The 20,939-nt window shown below is 45.5% G+C and overlaps 1 protein-coding gene across 9 annotated transcripts in view; it reads left to right on the top strand.

The window, feature by feature from the left end:
• The window catches only part of KMT2C (lysine methyltransferase 2C), a 573,154-nt gene that overhangs the window by 285,559 nt on the left and 266,656 nt on the right, over window positions 1-20,939 (top strand). For all 9 annotated transcript variants that reach the window (XM_063921867.1, XM_063921863.1, XM_063921864.1 and 6 more), the window contains exons 7-9: window positions 8,434-8,596; window positions 8,878-9,049; window positions 10,513-10,627. In XM_063921867.1, the coding sequence (XP_063777937.1) occupies window positions 8,434-8,596; window positions 8,878-9,049; window positions 10,513-10,627 (450 nt within the window). The remainder of the gene's footprint in view (window positions 1-8,433; window positions 8,597-8,877; window positions 9,050-10,512; window positions 10,628-20,939) is intronic.

The following is a 20,939-nucleotide window of genomic DNA, read 5'->3' as shown; positions in this document are numbered from 1 at the left end:
ATATATATATATATATATATATATATATATATATATAATATATAATTTTAATTTTTTAAAATATATAAATAATACTTGTGCCTCCCAAAAAGACAAACCAAGTACCTAATCCCTTCTAATATAAATAGATATGCTATTACCAATAAAAAAAACACCCAAAAAAGCCATGTTTTAAATTTTTTTTATTAGATTCACCCACCAAAGTGTGGCAGATTGAAAATGACGAATTTACTGTCTAAAAGCACTGTTGTCGAATTTCCAAACTTCAATTGAATATACTTTTGTCGAATTGCCGCATTTGTACCATTGCAGAAAAGTCGTATTTGACAAATGTTGAATTTCAAAAAGTCGAATTTTGAAAGTCCGTTTTTTTGACGGAAAGTACTGAATTGTATTGTCGATTTTTTTGTTTTTTTTTGGCGAAAAAGTCCCGTTTTTCGACAATTTCGGGAATTCGACCGCAATTGCATATACCCCTTTGAGAGGGTATTCAATTAAACCCAAATATTTTTCGGGTGCCAAAAATGTTTGTCTTTTTTTTTGCATTATATTTTTTTTAAAGCATGGGCTTATTTTTTTTCGGGGCTATTCAATTAGCCCCAGTTTTTTGCATCCGAAAAATTCTCAATTTTTGTGCGAAAACGCATAGCATCCGCAATAAAGTCATGGACCTATGTGTTTTTGCTGCCATGATCTGGAAATAAATGCACGGTCATCACGGATTTGGTTTTGCCTGCTCCAGGCAGGCGAAACAAAAGCCCTGATATGTGGCATCTTCTGGGATAATTGGATAACCCCGAGAGGGTAATTGAACACTGATAATTGAATACTGCCCTTACTGTTTTAAATCTAAGAAAATCTTCAATAGAAATTAGATTTCATAATTTTTGGTTTCTGCAGTTCTTTTATGCTCAGTTACCCTGCTCCTAACCCTCCGTAGTCTCTGGAGTGTTTGAATCAAAATTGTTCATCTTACTGGTGACTGTTTTTGAGATTCTTCCCTCTGAGCAGATGAACGGAGGTGTTGTCAATGAGGTATCAGACATCCTACTGCAGTGTACTGCCGCTATGTGACCTCTGTAACTCCTCAGTGCAGGCCAAGCCATTAATTGGCAATTTACAGTAACAGCAGCAACAATTAACCTATCACACTACTCATGTATATGATCTATAAGAATATATCTTTAATCTGCCAATACATACCAGGGGCAATATGTAATAGCCTGCCATGTGCAAGCTGTGCTGGAACTTCTGCGAGTATGCCCGTATTTTTAAAGTGTATGGCTTTACATTTGTTATTTTACATTTTAAATTTGGTGGTGAATTTGTGTGTGTTTGTGTGACGTATATGGCTTTCTTATGTTAATATAGAGAAATGGCTCACTTTTTATTGTATGTCAGCTAGTAAGAAACATAACACGCTGTCATATTTCGCTTGGTACTTTCATGTAATTTGACCAGTCATAGAAAAATACTTTGGAATGCATTCACCTAGGCCCCTGTGGGCAGGCATTCTAAAAATGTGTGCTCCATTAGGTCAGATGATTGTATCGGGATTTTGTGGCGTTTTGCAAGCCAAGAAAGGTTTTTGGGAGCCAAAGACTTCAATTAGTCTCCCATTTATACTAATTGTTGCAATGCATTCTCAATCTAAAATACTAGTGACGATTCATGTATCCTAATTAAAAGCCACGACCTTCATTGAATGGTGCGGTCACTGGAAACTTTATGGAAATTATTTTATGATCATTGCTGAAACAATTGTTATATTTTTATTTTTTTTTATATATATATATATATATATATATATATATATATATATATAATTTATTTATATCTTGTGTTATTTGAAAATTTAAGAAGCATTAGAAATATGAAAAAAAGTATAGTACCGGCTCTATTTTGGACCTGTTATACCCGTCTGTCGTGACATGACCAGCAATGCCCACTTCTTGTACAAGTCAACTTAGTCAAATATGGAACAAGTTGTGCTTTGGATTTTTCTGCACCACCGTAATTAATAATGCTGCGCTACTGTTGGGCCATTGCTACAATGCTTCATAATATGTTCCTCTGTCAATGCTCACAGTTCCACCCTCAGCCTTGTATGGTAATGACACATAAAGTTGTTGGTTAGGTAATGATAAAATTATTAAATGCACATTAAAGTTCATACAAAATAAGTTTTTAGAAGCGTTTACATTTAAAAGTAATTAGAATATTAGAAATTAGAATATAAATTGATCATATTTGCTAAGAGGTAAGTAAAACAGGAGTATCATGAAAGTGGAACCACCATATCCACTATAGCGCAGCCATCTTTTTTGTTCTGGCTTTTTAGCTGTTCATTGTCTGACAAATCTGTGCTTCTGTTTAGTTTGAGTTTTCTAAGCACATTATGGACGTATAAACCACAAATCAAATATGGATGCCTAGCTGATGGTATATTAAAATGGTCTAAGTTCCTACCTACTTGTTTCTAAAATAAAGCAAGATAAACTCTAGGTAAATACCTAAGAGCCTTAAAACGTATGTAGAGTAAGAGACGTATACTTCGTTCACATGTTTGTTTTTTCAGATAAAATGCACCTTTCGAGGATTTGCACTTTCCTATTTTAAAACTACTTTAAAGCTGAAATGTTGCTCATCTCTGCAGCGCACATCCTTTGTTTCTCTAACGTCCTAGTGGATGCTGGGAACTCCGTAAGGACCATGGGGAATAGCGGCTCCGCAGGAGACAGGGCACATCTAAAGAAAGCTTTAGGATCACCTGGTGTGCACTGGCTCCTCCCCCTATGACCCTCCTCCAAGCCTCAGTTAGATTTTCTGTGCCCGACGAGAAGGGTGCACACTAGGGGCTCTCCTGAGCTCTTTGTGAAAGTTTTAGTTTAGGTTTATTATTTTCAGTGAGACCTGCTGGCAACAGGCTCACTGCATCGAGGGACTAAGGGGAGAAGAAGCGAACTCACCTGCGTGCAGAGTGGATTGGGCTTCTTAGGCTACTGGACATTAGCTCCAGAGGGACGATCACAGGTTCAGCCTGGATGGGTCACCGGAGCCGCGCCGCCGGCCCCCTTACAGAGCCAGAAGAGCGAAGAGGTCCGGAAAAATCGGCGGCAGAAGACTTTCCTGTCTTCAGATAAAGGTAGGCGCACAGCACCGCAGCTGTGCGCCATTGCTCTCAGCACACTTCACACTCCGGTCACTGAGGGTGCAGGGCGCTGGGGGGGCAGCGCCCTGAGACGCAATAAATCGATAGAAAACCTTTTATGGCTAAAATAAATGCATCACATATAACTCCTGGGCTATATGGATGCATTTAACCCCTGCCAAAACATACAAGAAAACGGATGATAAGGACGCCGAGAAAGGGGCGGAGCCTATCTCCTCAGCACACTGGCGCCATTTTCCCTCACAGCTCAGTTGGAGGGAAGCTCCCTGGCTCTCCCCTGCAGTCACTACACTACAGAAAGGGGTTAAAAAAGAGAGGGGGGCACAAATTAGGCGCAGTATAAACAATACAGCAGCTATAAAGGGAAAAACACTTATATAAGGTTATCCCTGTATATATATAGCGCTCTGGTGTGTGCTGGCAAACTCTCCCTCTGTCTCCCCAAAGGGCTAGTGGGGTCCTGTCCTCTATCAGAGCATTCCCTGTGTGTGTGCTGTGTGTCGGTACGTTTGTGTCGACATGTATGAGGAGAAAAATGATGAGGAGACGGAGTAGAGTGTCTGTAATAGTGTTGTCACCCCCTGGGGGGTCGACACCTGAGTGGATGTACTGTTGAAATTGCGTGACAGTGTCAGCTTTGTATAAAAGACAGTGGTTGACATGAGACAGCCGGCTACTCAGCTTGTGCATGTCCAGACGTCTCATACAGGGGCTCTAAAGCGCCCGTTACCTCAGATACAGACGCCGACACGGATACTGACTCCTGTGTCGACGGTGAAGAGACAACCATGATTTCCAATAGGGCCACACATTGCATGATTGAGGCAATGGAAAAAGTTTACACTCTTCTGATAATATAAATACCACCAAAAAAAAAAAGGGGTATTATGTTTGGTGAGGAAAAACTTCCTGTAGTTTTCCTGAATCTGAGAAATAAAATGAGGTGTGTGATGATGCGTGGGTTTCCCCCCGATAACAATTGATAATTTCTAAAAAGTTATTGGCAGTATACCTTTTCCCGCCAGAGGTTAGGGTGCGTTGGGAAACACCCCCTAGGGGGGATAAGGCGCTCACACGCTTGTAAGAACAAGGGCTCTACCCTCTCTGGAGATGGCCGCCCTTAGGGATCCTGCTGATAGAAAGCAGGAGGGTATCCTAAAATGTATTTACACACATACTGGTGTTATACTGCGACCAGCAATCGCCTCAGCCTGGATGTGCAGTGCTGGGTTGGCGTGGTCGGATTCCCTGACTGGAAATTTGATATCCTAGATAAGGACAGTATATTATTGCCTATAGAGCAATTAAAAGATGCATTTCTATATATGCATGATGCACAGCGGAATATTTGCCGACTGGCATCAAGTATAAGTGCGTTGTCCAATTATACCAGTAAAGTGGTCAGGTGATGCGGATTCCAAACGGCATTTGGAAGTATTGCCTTAACAAAAAAGGGGATGTACCCCAGGTCGCCTCTCAAAATAAGACGCCGTATTATCAGGCGCAGTCCTGGTTGGCAAGCGGACAAAAGCGTTCCTCTTTTCTGCTCGTGACAGAGGGAGAGGAAAATGGCTGCAGAGATCAGCCAGTTCCAAGGAACAGAAACTCTTTTCCGCCTCTGCCAAGCCCTCAGTATGACGCTAGGGCTTTACAAGTTCAGGCACGGTGGGGTCCCGTTCTCAATGAATTTCAGTGCGCAGTGGGCTCACTCGCAAGTAGACCCCTGGATCCTTCAGGTAATATTTCAGGGGTACAAATTGGAATTCGAGACGTATCCCCCTCGCCGTTTCCAAAGGTCTGTTTTACCGACGTCTCCCACTGACAGGGAGACAGTTTTGGAAACCATTCACAAGCTGTATTCCCAGCAGGTGATAATCAAGATACCCCTCCTGCAACAGGGAACGGGGTATTATTCCACACTATTGTGGTACCGAAGCCAGACGGCTCGGTGAGACCGATTTTAAAATCTAAAATCTAAAATCTTTGAACACTTGCATACAGAGGTTCAAATTCAAAATTGAGTCACTCAGAGCAGTGATTGCAAACCTGGAAGAAGGGGACTACATGATGTCTCGGGACATCAAGGATGCTTACCTTCATGTCAAAATTTACCCTTCTCACCAAGGGTATTTCAGGTTATGGTACAGAACTGTCACTATCAGTTCGGACGCTGCCGTAGGGATGGTCCACGGCACCCCGGGTCTTTACCAAGGTAATGGCCGAAATGATATCCCTTCGAAGGAAGGAAATTTTAGTTATCCCTTACTTGGACGATTCCCTGATAAGGGTAAGATCCAGGGAACACTTGGAAGTCGGTGTAGCACTATCTCAGGTAGTGTTGCGGCAGCACGATTGGATTCTCAATATTCCAAAATCGCAGCTGGTTCCGACGACTTGTCTTCTGTTCCTAGGGATGATCCTGGACACAGTCCAGAAAGAAGGTGTTTCTCCCGGAGGAGAAAGCCAGGGAGTTATCCGAGCTAGTCAGGAACCTCCTAAAACCGAACCAAGTCTCAGTGCATCAATGCACAAGGGTTCTGGGTAAAAATGGTGGCTTCCTACGAAGCAATCCCATTCGGCAGATTCCACGCAAGACTTTCCAGTGGAACCTACTGGACAAATGGTCCGGGTCGCATCTTCAGATGCTTCAGCGGATAACCCTGTCACCGGGGACAAGGGTATCCCTCCTGTGGTGGTTGCAGAGTGCTCATCTTCTAGAGGGCCGCAGATTCGGCATTCGGGACTGGGTCCTGGTGGCCACGGATGCCAGCCTGCGAGGCTGGGGAGCAGTCACACAGGGAAGGAATTTCCAGGGCTTATGGTCAAGCCTGGAGACATCTCTTCATATAAACATTCTGGAACTAAGGGCCATTTACAATGCCCTAAGTCAAGCGAAACCCCTGCTTCAGGGTCAGGCGGTATTGATCCAATCGGACAACATCACGTCAGTCGCCCACGTAAACAGACAGGGCGGCACGGGAAGCAGGGGGGCAATGGCAGAAGCTGCAAGGATTCTTCGCTGGGCGGAAGATCATGTGATAGCACTGTCAGCAGTGTTCATTCCGGGAGTGGACAACTGGGAAGCAGACTTCCTCAGCAGACACGATCTACACCCGGGAGAGTGGGGACTTCATCCAGAAGTCTTCCACATGATTGTGAACCGTTGGAAAAAAACAAAGGTGGATATGATGGCGTCCCGCCTCAACAAAAAACTGGACAGGTATTGCGCCAGGTCAAGAGACCCTCAGGCAATAGCTGTGGACGCTCTGGTAACACCGTGGGTGTTCCAGTCAGTGTATGTGTTCCCTCCTCTGCCTCTCATACCAAAAGTACTGAGAATTATACGGCAAAGGGGAGTAAGAACGATACTCGTGGCTCCGGATTGGCCAAGAAGAACTTGGTATCCGGAACTTCAAGAGATGCTCACGGACGAACCGTGGCCTCTACCTCTAAGAAAGGACCTGCTCCAGCAGGGGCCTTGTTTGTTCCAAGACTTACCGCGGCTGCGTTTGACGGCTTGGTGGTTGAACGCCGGATCCTGAAGGAAAAAGGCATTCCAGATGAAGTCATCCCTACCCTGGTCAAGGCCAGGAAGGACGTAACCGCAAAACATTATCACCGCATTTGGCGAAAATATGTTGCGTGGTGGGAGGCCAAGAAGGCCCCTACAGAGGAATTTCAACTGGGTCGTTTCCTCCATTTCCTGCAAACAGGACTGTCTATGGGCCTAAAATTAGGCCCATAGACAGGTTCATTAAGGTTCAATTTTCGGCCCTGTCGATTTTCTTCCAAAAGGAACTGGCTTCAGTGCCTGAAGTTCAGACATTTGTAAAAGGGGTACTGCATATACAGCCTCCTTTTGTGCCTCCAGTGGCACCTTGGGATCTCAATGTTGTGTTGAATTTCCTAAAGTCACATTGGTTTGAACCACTCACCACTGTGGACTTAAAATATCTCACATGGAAGGTGACGATGCTGTTAGCCCTGGCTTCAGCCAGGCGTGTGTCAGAATTGGCGGCTTTATCATATAAAAGCCCTTATTTAATATTTCATTCTGACAGGGCAGAATTGAGGACTTGTCCTCAATTTCTACCTAAGGTGGTTTCTGCATTTCACATGAAGCAACCTATTGTGGTACCTGCGGCTACTAAGGACTTGGAGGATTCCAAGTTGCTTGACGTGGTCAGGGCCCTGTAAATATATGTTTCCAGGACGGCTGGAGTCAGAAAATCTGACTCGCTGTTTATCCTGTATGCACCCAACAAACTGGGTGCTCCTGCTTCTAAGCAGACGATTGCTCGTTGGATTTGTAGTACAATTCAGCTTGCACATTCTGTGGCAGGCCTGCCACAGCCAAAAATCTTAAAATGCCCACTCCACAAGGAAGGTGGGCTCATCTTGGGCAGCTGCCCGAGGGGTCTCGGCTTTACAACTTTGCCGAGCAGTTATTTGGTCAGGAGCAAATACGTTTGTAAAATTCTACAAATTTGATACCCTGGCTGAGGAGGACCTGGAGTTCTCTCATTCGGTGCTGCAGAGTCATCCGCACTCTCCCGCCCGTTTGGGAGCTTTGGTATAATCCCCATGGTCCTTACGGAGTTCCCAGCATCCACTAGGACGTTAGAGAAAATAAGAATTTACTTACCGGTAATTCTATTTCTCGTAGTCCGTAGTGGATGCTGGGCGCCCATCCCAAGTGCGGATTGTCTGCAATACTGGTACATAGTTATTGTTACCAAAAAATTCGGGTTATTGTTGTAGTGAGCCATCTTTTATAGAGGCTTCTCTATTATCATGCTGTTAACTGGGTTCAGATCACAAGTTGTACAGTGTGATTGGTGTGGCTGGTATGAGTCTTACCCGGGATTCAAAATCCTTCCTTATTGTGTACGCTCGTCCGGGCACAGTATCCTAACTGAGGCTTGGAGGAGGGTCATAGGGGGAGGAGCCAGTGCACACCAGGTGATCCTAAAGCTTTCTTTAGATGTGCCCTGTCTCCTGCGGAGCCGCTATTCCCCATGGTCCTTACGGAGTGCCCAGCATCCACTACGGACTACGAGAAATAGAATTATCGGTAAGTAAATTCTTATTATTAGATGTCTGGTATACCTCATTTACATTTAGCAGTTCTGTGCAATTTTTTAAATACACACGTTGAACAAGAAGATTTCCATGAATTGTTTTCTCTCCAATGATGTATTTTAAATCGTGTAGTTCCAGATATTTTTTTAACAAATTTTTCCCTTCCTTTGTGTTTGTAGCCATGTGCATACTGTAAGCATCTTGGAGCTACTATCAAATGCTGTGAAGAGACGTGTTCGCAGACATACCATTATCCCTGCGCTGCTGGATCTGGTGCCTTTCAGGATCTTACCTGTTTCTCTCTACTGTGCACAGAACACATCGATCAGGCTCTTGAGCGCTGTAAGTTGAGTGATAGTCTCATCTGAGCCTTTTGATGTACTGGAAAGACCAGTCTGTGGGCTACAGTTGCCAAAATTAGAGATATGCACCGTAATAAACAGCTATTGCTGTAGTGTCAGAACATCCCAATCCCGTACAGACCATCACATTGCTGATTCTGGAATAGGATTATCCCTATAACAATATGATAAACTGGACAAGGATGTTTGAAATTGAGATATTGCTATTGTTGGTGTTTACAGTGTTGGGTACATTCTCAGCTGTGTTTCTTTCTCTTCCAGCTAAGGACGATGCAAACTGTGCACTGTGTGACAGCTCTGGGGACTTGTTGGACCAGCTCTTTTGCACAACTTGTGGTCAGCATTACCACGGCATGTGTCTGGACATAGTGGTGACCCCTTTGAAACGTGCTGGTTGGCAATGTCCTGACTGCAAAATCTGTCAGAACTGCAAGTAAGTTAGTTTGTTTCAGTGTGGAAGATTAGCAGTGAGTGCCGTGACACTTAAGGGTCACTGATCACTAATGACCTATGATATATTTAATTTGTTGTGTGTGCCCTGCAAATATGTGCCCAGAACAGTCATGCTACTTTCAGATCGCAAATGCCGGATCCTACCCGGTAACAGAAACGTGTCCTTACCGGGTGGGATCCGGCATTTGCTCTCCTCTGCTGGCTTTCCGACCCGACTATATACCGGGTCGGTTGCCATAGCAGCGGGGGGCGCAGCAGCAGCAGGGGCGGGGGTGGAGGCGGCTCTGGGAGAAGAGCTCATCTCCTGCGCTGCCTCTCCCTATGCTGTGAATGGGAACCGTGTCGCATCGAAACGGCTCCCATTCACACTGCACCTGACCCGGTATTCAACACGGTAATAACCCTTCTTTTTAACCGGGTTGAATTACCGGGTCAGGCGACCCGCTAATTCGGAAAAGGCGCTTTCACATCGCACACTGACCCGTTTCGACACGGCAATATACCGTGTCGATACCGGGTTATTTGTGCGATGTGAAAGGGGTATAACTTAATGAGCACTTGTTCTTGTGTTTAACAGTTATTGCCATTTGTATGTTCTCGTGTGTGTGTGTGTGTGTGTGTGTGTGTGTGTGTGTGTGTGTGTGTGTGTATATGGGTATATGGGTATATACATGTGTGTGTGTGTGTGAGGCAAAATTACCATCAGTTATTCAATACGGTAATATCACCATAAAAACACACCTCCCCTATATGAGGGTGTCAGCCAGCCCCTAAATAATTAACAGCACAGGTATAGTACTGCAGATAGAAGAAATGGATAAAAAGAATAGGGGTACGGCGACTAGTGTAGTTAAATGTAAACAACAAGTATGACCACTAAAATCGAATCTAAAAGCCAGTATAAATATAAAAATATTAATTTAATGAGTACAAAGATAAAAACAAAAATATATGGAACCTAAAAAAGCATGACGAGCTTACAATTGAGTAAAAAAGTATATATATAAATATTATAAAACAAATGCTGAGTCAGAGGTATAATATGGTTAAGAACTTATCTCAATGCAAAGTGGAGGTCTATTTAGGGGAGCCCAACGTGTTTCGTCCTATCCGAACTTCATCAAGGGGTTTCAATAACTCAGCTATTAAAATATTTTCAATGTTACCACTGTTATTTATCTCTCAAAATCCACTAATGTTTGTTCTTAGGTAATCCAGCATTTACTGACTGAAACCTTTTATTCCCAAATACCACTGCAAGACAACACTATATATATATATATATATATATATATATGTGTGTGTGTGTACTGGTTGGTCTTTTATAACTTTAAAGTAGTCCGTCTACCCCCCCCCCCCCCCCCCCCCAAAAAAAAAAAAAACAACTCATGAAAATACTGCAGCTCATCTTTGTATTTAAACATCCCTTTGGCTGTTTTTTAGACACTCTGGAGATGATAACAAGATGCTTGTCTGTGATACCTGTGATAAGGGTTACCATACGTTTTGTTTGCAGCCTGTTATGGATTCTGTACCAGCAAATGGTTGGAAGTGTAAGGTGAGTTTCTATTGCGTGTACTGCTCTCTAATCTTGGGATACACTTAACTATGTTTAAGTTATGAGCAAAGTTTTTATTTTAAGGAACAAAAAGTACACCATTTTAAAATGAATTGAAACCCTATACAGGTGGGTGGATGAATAATAATGAATTCACATTCAGGGCTGGATGTAATGACGCCCTAGTTCGGTGGCCATGCGGGAAGCTGGCCGAACTCAGACTTTTTTTTTTTTAAAGAGCAATAACTTACAAGGCATGGTTTTGCCTTGTAAGTCATTGCCCCTTTAAAAAAACATCCAAGTTCATCTGGCATCTCGCGCTGCCACCGAACTGGGGCGTCTTTACATCTGGCCCCCAATGTTTGTAGGAGTGCACTTGTTCAGAAAATCATTGAGAAGTTGCATTCTGTGTTTTACCATATTATGGCAGTCAGTTTTACCTCACAAATAGCTGAATTCATGAATAGATATGTTTGTAATTTTTGAAGTTTCTGTTACATGTTACAGCAGCAGTCCCATGAAGATATTAGGTTTGTTTTGGGGTTTCTCTAACGTCCTAGAGGATGCTGGGGACTCCGTAAGGACCATGGGGATAGACGGGCTCCGCAGGAGACATGGGCACTTTAAGAAAGACTTTAGGTCTGGGTGTGCACTGGCTCCTCCCTCTATGCCCCTCCTCTAGACCTCAGTTTGATACTGTGCCCAGAGGAGATGGGTGCACTTCAGGGAGCTCTCCTGAGCTTCCTGACAGAAAGTATATTTGTTAGGTTTTTTATTTTCAGGGAGCCTGCTGGCAACAGACTCCCTGCATCGAGGGACTGAGGGGAGAGAAACAGACCTACCTCTGTGAGTTTCGAGGCTCTGCTTCTTAGGCTACTGGACACCATTAGCTCCAGAGGGTTCGGTACACATGTCTCACCCTCGCCGTCCGTCCCAGAGCCGCGCCGCCGTCCCCCTCGCAGAGCCGGAAGATAGAAGCCGGGTGAGTATGAGAAGAAAAGAAGACTTCAGAGGCGGCAGAAGACTTCATGATCTTCACTGAGGTAATGCACAGCAGTAAAGCTGTGCGCCATTGCTCCTATACACCTCACACACGGCAGTCACTGTAAGGGTGCAGGGCGCAGGGGGGGCGCCCTGGGCAGCATTTAGACCTCTTTTTGGCACAAATAAGTATATATACAGCTGGGCACTGTATATGTATATATGTGTATATATATATATATATATATATATATATATATATATATATATATATATATATATATATATAAAAGAGCCCCCGCCAAATTTTGAGATTTTAAGCGGGACAGAAGCCCGCCGCCGAGGGGGCGGGGCTTCTCCCTCAGCACTCACCAGCGCCATTTTTCTCCACAGCACCGCTGAGAGGAAGCTCCCCGGACTCTCCCCTGCTTATACCACGGTAGACGGAGGGTTTTAAAGAAGATTGGGGGCACAAAATTAGGCGCATATTGTATATGTAAACAGCGCTATCTGGGTAAACATAAAATTATTGTGTTTTTTTTCCTGGGTCATGTAGCGCTGGGGTGTGTGCTGGCATACTCTCTTTCTGTCTCTCCAAAGGGCCTGGTGGGTAAACTATCTTCAGATAAGAGGTTCCCTGTGTGTGTGGTGTGTCGGTACGCGTGTGTCGACATGTCTGAGGTAGAAGGCTCACCTAGGGAGGAGGGGGAGCGTATGAATGTGAGGTCTCCGTCGGCGGTGCCGACACCTGACTGGGTGGATATGTGGAATGTTTTAAGTGCTAGTGTGAACTTATTGCACAAGAGATTAGACAAAGCTGAAGCTAAGGAACAGTCAGGGAGTTGAACCCGTGTCTGTCCCTATGTCGCCGGGACCTTCAGGGTCTCAGAAGCGCCCACTATCCCAAATAGCAGACACTGATACCGACACAGATTCGGACTCCAGTGTCGACTACGATGATGTAAAGTTACAGCCAAAAGTGGCTAAATGTATTCGATATATGATTATTGCAATAAAAGAAGTGTTTCATATCACAGAGGAACCCCCTGTCACTGACACGAGGGTACACATGTATAAGGGAAAGAAGCCCGAGGTAACTTTTCCCTCCTCACATGAGTTGAACGAATTATGTGAGAAAGCGTGGGAATCTCCAGACAAAAAACTGCAGATTCCCAAAAGGATTCTTATGGCGTATCCTTTCCCGCCAACGGACTGGATACGGTGGGAATCCTCCCCTAAGGTGGACAAACCGTTGACAAAAAAGATAGCGCTGCCATCACAAGATACGGCTACCCTCAAGGATCCTGCTGACGGCAAGCAGGAGATTACCTTGAAATCCATTTACACACATTCTGGTACATTACTCAGACCGGCAATTGCGTCGGCCTGGGTTTGTAGCGCGGTAGCAGCATGGACAGATACCTTATCGGCGGAGATTGAGACCCTAGATAAGGATACCATTTTATTGACCCTAGGCCATATAAAGGATGCTGTCTTATATATGAGGGATGCTCAAAGAGACATTAGTTTACTGGGTTCCAGAATAAACGCTATGTCAATCTCTGCTAGACGAGTCCTCTGGACCCGGCAGTGGGCAGGTGATGCCGACTCAAAAAGACATATGGAGGTTTTACCTTACAAGGGTGAGATTGTTTGGGGAAGGTCTCTCGGACCTGGTCTCCACAACTACGGCAGGTAAATCGAATTTTTTGTCTTATGTTCCCTCACAACCTAAGAAAGCACCACATTATCAAATGCAGTCCTTTCGTTCAAATAAAAGCAAAAGAGTGCGTGGATCATCCTTTCTTGCCAGAGGTAAGGGCAGAGGTAAAAAGCTGCACAGCTAGTTCCCAGGAACAGAAATCCTCCCCGGCCTCTGCAAAATCCACCGCATGACCCTGGGGCTCCGCTGAGGGAGTCCGCCCCAGTGGGGGCACGTCTTTGACTTTTCAGCCACATCTGGGTTCACTCACAGGTGGATCCCCTGGGCATTAGAAATTGTTTCTCAGGGATACAAGCTGGAATTCGAAGAGGTGCCTCCTCGCTGGTTTTTCAAAACGGCTCTACCGACTTCTCCCCTAGAAAGGGAGATAGTGTTAAATGCTATTCACAAATTGTGTCTTCAACAAGTGGTGGTCGAAGTTCCTCTACTTCAGAGAGGGAAGGGTCACTACTCCACCCTGTTTGTAGTTCCGAAACCGGACGGTTCGGTTAGACGCATATTGAATTTAAAATCCCTGAACCTATACTTAAAACGGTTCAAGTTCAAAATGGAATCGCTCAGAGCGGTCATCGCCAGCCTGGAAGGGGGGGATTTTATGGTATCCCTGGACATAAAGGATGAATACCTTCATGTTCCCATATATCCACCTCATCAGGCGTACCTGAGATTTGCGGTACAGGATTGTCATTACCAATTTCAGACGTTGCCGTTTGGGATTTCCATGGCCCCGAGGATTTTCACCAAGGTAATGGTGGAAATTATGGTGCTCCTGCGCAAGCAGGGTGTCACAATTATCCCGTACTTGGACGATCTCCTCATAAAAGCGAGATCACGAGAGAAGTTACTGAACAGCGTGTCACTTTCAGTGAAGGTGTTACAGCAACACGGCTGGATTCTCAATATCCCGAAGTCGCAGCTGGTTCCTACGACTCGTCTGACCTTCTTGGGCATGATTCTGGACACAGACCAGAAAAAGGTTTTTCTCCCGATAGAAAAAGCTCAGGAACTCATGACTCTAGTCAAGAACCTATTGAAGCCAAAACAAGTGTCTGTGCATCATTGCACTCAAGTCCTGGTAAAAATGGTGGCAACATACGAGGCCATTCCCTTCGGCAGGTTCCATGCAAGGACTTTCCAATGGGACCTATTGGACAAGTGGTCCGGGTCACATCTACAAATTCATCAGCGGATCACCCTGTCCCCCAGGGCCAGGGTATCTCTCCTGTGGTGGCTGCAGAGTGCTCACCTTTTGGAAGGACGCAGCTTTGGCATTCAGGATTGGATCCTGGTGACCACGGACGTGAGCCTCAGAGGGTGGGGAGCAGTCACACTGGGAAGAAACTTCCAAGGACTTTGGACAAGTCAAGAGACTTGTCTTCATATCAACATCCTGGAACTGAGGGCCATATACAACGCCCCAACGTCAAGCGGAGAACTTACTTCGCGACCAACCAGTTCTGATCCAGTCAGACATCACCGCAGTGGCTCATGTAAACCGCCAAGGCGGCACAAGGAGCAGGGTGGCAATGGCGGAAGCCACCAAGATTCTTTGCTGGGCGGAAAATCATGTAAGCGCACTGTCAGCAGTGTTCATTCCGGGAGTGGACAGCTGGGAAGCAGACTTCCTCAGCAGACACGACCTGCATCCAGGGGAGTGGGGACTTCATCGGGAAGTCTTCGCACAGATTGCAAGTCAGTGGGGACTGCCCCAGATAGACATGATGGCATCCCACCTCAACAAAAAGCTACAGAGGTATTGCGCCAGATCAAAAGATCCTCAGGCGGTAGCAGTAGACGCCCTAGTGACACCGTGGGTGTTCCAGTCGGTCTATGTGTTTCCTCCTCTTCCTCTCATACCCAAGGTATTGAGAATAATAAGAAAAAGAGGAGTGAGAACAATTCTCATTGTTCCAGATTGGCCACAAAGGACCTGGTATCTGGATCTGCTGGAAATGCTCACAGAAGATCCGTGGCCTCTAACTCTACGACAGGACCTGTTACAACAGGGGCCATGTCTGTTTCAAGACTTACTGCGGCTGTGTTTGACGGCATGGCGGTTGAACGCCGGATCCTAGCGAAAAAGGGAATTCCGGATGAGGTCATTCCTACTTTGATAAAGGCTAGGAAGGACGTGACCGCTAAACATTATCACGTATATGGCAAAAATGTTTCTTGGTGTGAGGCCAGGAATGCTCCTACGGAAGAATTCCATCTGGCCCGTTTCCTTCACTTCCTACAGACTGGAGTGAATTTGGGCCTAATGTTAGGATCCATTAAGGTTCAGATTTCGGCCTTATCCATTTTCTTTAAAAAAGAATTGTCTTTTCTCCCAGAAGTACAGACTTTTGTAAAGGGAGTGCTGCATATTCAGCCTCCTTTTATACCTCCGGTGGCGCCTTGGGACCTTAACGTGGTGTTGAGTTTCCTTAAGTCGCACTGGTTTGAACCACTTCAAACGGTGGAGTTAAAATATCTCACTTGGAAAGTGGTCATGTTATTAGCCTTGGCTTCGGCTAGGCGAATGTCGGAATTGGCGGCGTTGTCTCATAAAAGCCCCTATCTGGTTTTCCATATGGATAGGATGGTGTCATCTTTTTATATGAACCAACCTATTGTGGTGCCTGTGGCTACACGAGATTTGGAGGATTCTGAGTCCCTTGATGTAGTCAGGGCTTTGAAAATTTATGTGGCCAGAACGGCTAGAGTCAGGAAAACGGAAGCACTGTTTGTCCTATATGCAGCCAACAAGGTTGGCGCCCCTGCTTCGAAGCAGACTATTGCTCGCTGGATCTGTAATACGATCCAGCAGGCGCATTCTACGGCTGGATTGCCGTTACCAAAATCGGTCAAGGCCCATTCCACTAGGAAGGTGGGCTCGTCTTGGGCAGCTGCCCGAGGGGTCTCGGCACTACAACTGTGCCGAGCTGCTACTTGGTCGGGTTCAAACACCTTTGCAAAGTTCTATAGATTTGATACCCTGGCTGAGGAGGACCTAAGGTTTGCTCATTCGGTGCTGCAGAGTCGTCCGCACTCTCCCGCCCGTTTGGGAGCTTTGGTATAATCCCCATGGTCCTTACGGAGTCCCCAGCATCCTCTAGGACGTTAGAGAAAATAAGATTTTAAACCTACCGGTAAATCTTTTTCTCGTAGTCCGTAGAGGATGCTGTGCGGACTACTTCTGCGAGACTTGTATATAGTGTTGCTTACATAAGGGTTATGTTATAGTTCCATCAGGTTGGACTGATGCTACGTTATTTTTTCATACTGTTAACTGTTTAATTGATACACAAGTTATACGGTGTGATTGGTGTGGCTGGTATGAATCTTGCCCTTGGATTAACAAAAATCCTTTCCTCGTACTGTCCATCTCCTCTGGGCACAGTTTCTCTAACTGAGGTCTAGAGGAGGGGCATAGAGGGAGGAGCCAGTGCACACCCAGACCTAAAGTCTTTCTTAAAGTGCCCATGTCTCCTGCGGAGCCTGTCTATCCCCATGGTCCTTACGGAGTCCCCAGCATCCTCTACGGACTACGAGAAAAAGATTTACCGGTAGGTTTAAAATCTTTTTTTTTTTTACGTAAATTACTGGCAGGCTGAAAGAAGAAGCTTTGTAATTATCCTATTATTCCTTTGTCTCTTCAGACTTATAGTTGTGCACAATGTTCTCTGACTACCATGGCAACCACAGTCACGTGTCATATTTTGTAGTGAGATACTTTGGAACACCCCTTTTGAGTTCTTGCTTCTGTGTGCTGTAAAATTCTCTCCCACGTTTTCTACCCTCGATAACATGACATTCTCAGTGGGAGGGATTAGAAAGAAACTATGGGAACATTAGTGAGTGCAGCAGGGGGGGAGTTATTAAGTATAATGGGGGTGGGGAAGAACAGCAAGAATTGGAAATTCGTTGAATACTAAAGTAATGAGGGAAAGGATACCAATGAATAGACAAATAGATAAGGGTATTACTAACCTAAAATGTATGCTTGCAAACGCAAGAAGCCTTCTAGGCTCAGGCAAAATGGGGGCATTAGAAATGCTTGTAATGTAGGAACAATACGATATTATAGGTATCACGGAGACATGGTGGGATGATAACCACATTTGGGTATCTAACTTGGAGGGTTATTCTCCTTCTTTCTCTCTTTCATCCATCTGGGGGACGCTGCGTACTTACTTACTAATGGGGTTAGAATGTGGGATGGGAGTTTGGCACAGATCCTATAGAAACTAACTCCTCCCCCCTCTAACCCCTCCCATCTCCAGCCTGACTAGCAGATCACCTCTGTTTTAGTTTTGTGCCTGAGGAGTACAGGCACAGATTTCTTCAGTGTAGATTTTAGTTAGGTTTCTGTTTATTTTAATTTTACTAATGTGTGCTTAGTACCTGTTTACGGGAGACAAGTATACTAGGAGTGGGGTTAGTTATGTGTCTCCCACTCTAAAGAGCCTCTAAGAAGCCACCATACTCTTAGTCACTGGGGCTTACTTGATGCAGGATGGATTTCCTAGGAGGCACTGTACTGGTAAGACAGCCACAACCTGCCTGGGCAGCGTTGGGCTGTTATTGCATGTATTGTATTTATAATTGTATTTATTATTGTGCAGCGCTGGTGTATGCGGACCCTCCCCCTGCTCAGAGCGCACAGAGCGGTTCAGTCCCGCTACCGCCGCTCGTTTCATGGAAGCCGCGTCTTGTCAGACAGCCGCGGTAGTCATTTCACTGGGGCTTTTACGGAGGTCAGTTGCGGGGGTGGGGAGGCGGTAACCGCGGCGGGACGCAAGAAGATGTGTTCGCGCCCTGTTCTCCTGCCCAGCAGCGTCTTCCCGCCGCCGTCCTCACTCTGTGGGGGCGGGACTCAGCTATAGGCGCCATCTTCTGTCTCTGCAAGAGGCCATCCGTCAGATCAGCAGGGGATGCTGCGCTGCACATAACACAGTACACCAGGGAGCCCAGCGCCTCACCCTGTTAGTACAGGCGGGGAGCAGTAAAAACAGCAAGTATAACACAGCCCTTTCATATGCTCTGGAGCTCGTTTATTCTAAGGGATTCTTTAGTGCTCACACTATTTTCTACAAAGGGGTATACAACAATACAAGACGTATTAGAGGGAATTCTTGTATAAGTTTACTTCTCTATAGGACTACTGTAATTTTTCTTTGATATTCATTACTTGCTGATGGATTTAACAATGGCCAGTAAGTCAGACAGATCTGCTAAAGGGAAAGCAGGCTCAGCTGTGTATTTTGCTTGTTATCATTGTGGCTCCAAGCTTTCAAAGGGTAGCACCGATGCGGGTTCTCTCTGCACGGCGTGCTCCATTACACCTGACATAGAGCAGCCTAGTGTGTCTACAGATCAGTCTGTCCCTCTATGGGCCAGGAACATGGCCGAGACTATTGCTGATTTACACCAATCACAGTCAAGTACTGATTCTGGTCAATCTAATGTGGAACCTCCATGGGCAAGAAATATGGACAAAAGTCTTTCAGACTTAGCACAGTCTATTAACAAGTTTGTCGCTATCACATTCCCAGGAGAGGAATTAGATTCGGTAGCCACCCCCCTGGAAGAGGGCGAATTGGACTCTGAGTGGGAGGATGCTTCCGCTTGGAAAGAAGAGGAATTGTCTTCCTGTTCAGGTGTCAGGTTATTGATAGAGGCCATCCGTCAGACTCTTAATCTTCAGGATACGGTGGAGGCGGAGACTTCGTCGGGCTTCTTCAAATGCCAGAAAAGACATGTAACGGTCTTTCCTTCATATACACATTTTGCAGAAATTTTAAAAGTGCATTGGCTTAAGCCGGACTCCCGCTTTCAGGCTCCTAAAAAAATAAATAAGATTTTTATAAACATTTTCAGAGGTAGATACAAAGTTCTGGGAAACTGCTCCAAAGGTGGATGCTCCTATCTCTCATTTGGCGAAGGCTACGGTAATCCCTTCGGTACAATCTGTGACGTTGAAGGATTCGACGGATCGGCAGATTTAAGCGATTCTTAAGTACATTTTTACCTTATCGGGTATTTCTCTGCGTCCAATTTTAGCTAGTGCCTGGGTCCTTAAAGGAATTGATGACTGGCTAGCTCAAGTGATTTGTGGTATGCATTCGGATGACCCGTCAGAGGCTATTCAACTAGCTGAACAAATTTCTGAGGCTCTAGCTTATGTTGGGGAGCCCTTGTTGGACTCGGCCTCGCTACAATCACGTGTATCTACTCTAGCGGTTACGAAAGAAAAGCGAGGCGTTCACTATGGCTTCGTGTTTGGAACGCAGATTCTGATTCAAAACAGACCTTGACAGCCGTTTCGTTTGAAGGTGAATTTCTTTTTGGTCCAGAACTTAAAAAGATTATTTCCGACACTACGGGTGGCAAGAGCCCGTTTCTTCTAGTTGCCTCTCAAAATTCAAAGGCAACAAAATTTCGGTCTTTCGTAATCAAAGCAGGGGTGGTGTCCAGTCCTTTCGAGCCTTTTCATGATTTCCACACAGAAGTGCATACCATGGTAGAGGCGCACAGGCACCTCGTAGACCGGCAGCCAAGCCTACCGACAAGCCTGCCGCATGACGCGGGGAGCAATCAGGAGGGATCCTTGGTAGTGAGAGGATTACTACAGTTCAAAGACAGGTGGCTCCTGTCACAACCAGATCAGTGGGTGACAGGGGTCATAACCCAAGGTTACATTTTGGACCTCAAGGAACCTGTTCCACACCGTTTTTTTTTCGTCACTCCTCTCCCAAACGATGCCTCCAGGCGACAAACACTCATTCGGGCAACTTACACACTTTTACAGCAAGGAGTAATTTCTTCAGTTCCCAAATTTCAAGAGGGTCGGGATTTTACTCAAGTCTTTTTCTGGTAAACAAAATCAGACGGTTCATTTCGACCCATTTTAAACCTAAAATGCCTAAATCCGTGTCTTTCCACCCACAAATTCAAGATGGAATCGATATGTTCGATTATCTCGGCCATGGAACCGGAGGAGTATTTGGCATCTATCGACATAAAAGACGCATACCTTCATATTCCAATTTGGTCGGGTCTTCAACAACTGTTGAGGTTCGCACTAGGCCCTTGGCATTTCCAGTTTCGGGCTCTTCATTTCGGTCTTTCCACGGCCCCTCGGGTATTTACAAAAATATTGGGTCACGTGGTGGCGATCCTCAGATGTCAGGGGGTCAACATTACTCCTTACCTGGACGATTTGTTGATAAAGGCTCCGTCACCAGACCTTCTTCAACATCTACAACGCACCACGGACACTCTCCAATCCTTCGGATGGATTGTGAATTTCTGGAAATCTTCCTTGATTCCCTCTCAGGAGATGATTTTCCTAGGTCTCCTGTTCGACACAGGACGTCAGAAGGTTTTCTTCCTCAGGGCAGTCTTCAGGATCTGCAATCCAGAGTCTGCTCCCTCTTACTATTGCCAGGGGTCTCGGTCCCCCGATGTATGCAGGTGTTGGGCAAGATGGTGGCATCGTTCGAAGCAGTACCATATGCCAGATTCCGTGCTCGGGCCCTTCGGGCTCAGATTCTGGGCTCTTGGAATCAAACAAGTCCACATCTGGACTTGTAATTGTGCCGGCTGTCGGTTCGGACTCGACAG

This window comes from Pseudophryne corroboree, chromosome 5 (genome assembly GCF_028390025.1).
Source record: "Pseudophryne corroboree isolate aPseCor3 chromosome 5, aPseCor3.hap2, whole genome shotgun sequence".
Lineage (NCBI taxonomy): Eukaryota > Metazoa > Chordata > Amphibia > Anura > Myobatrachidae > Pseudophryne > Pseudophryne corroboree.
The sequence above is the reverse complement of the archived record's forward strand: the minus strand, read 5'-3'. Positions and strand labels throughout refer to the sequence as shown.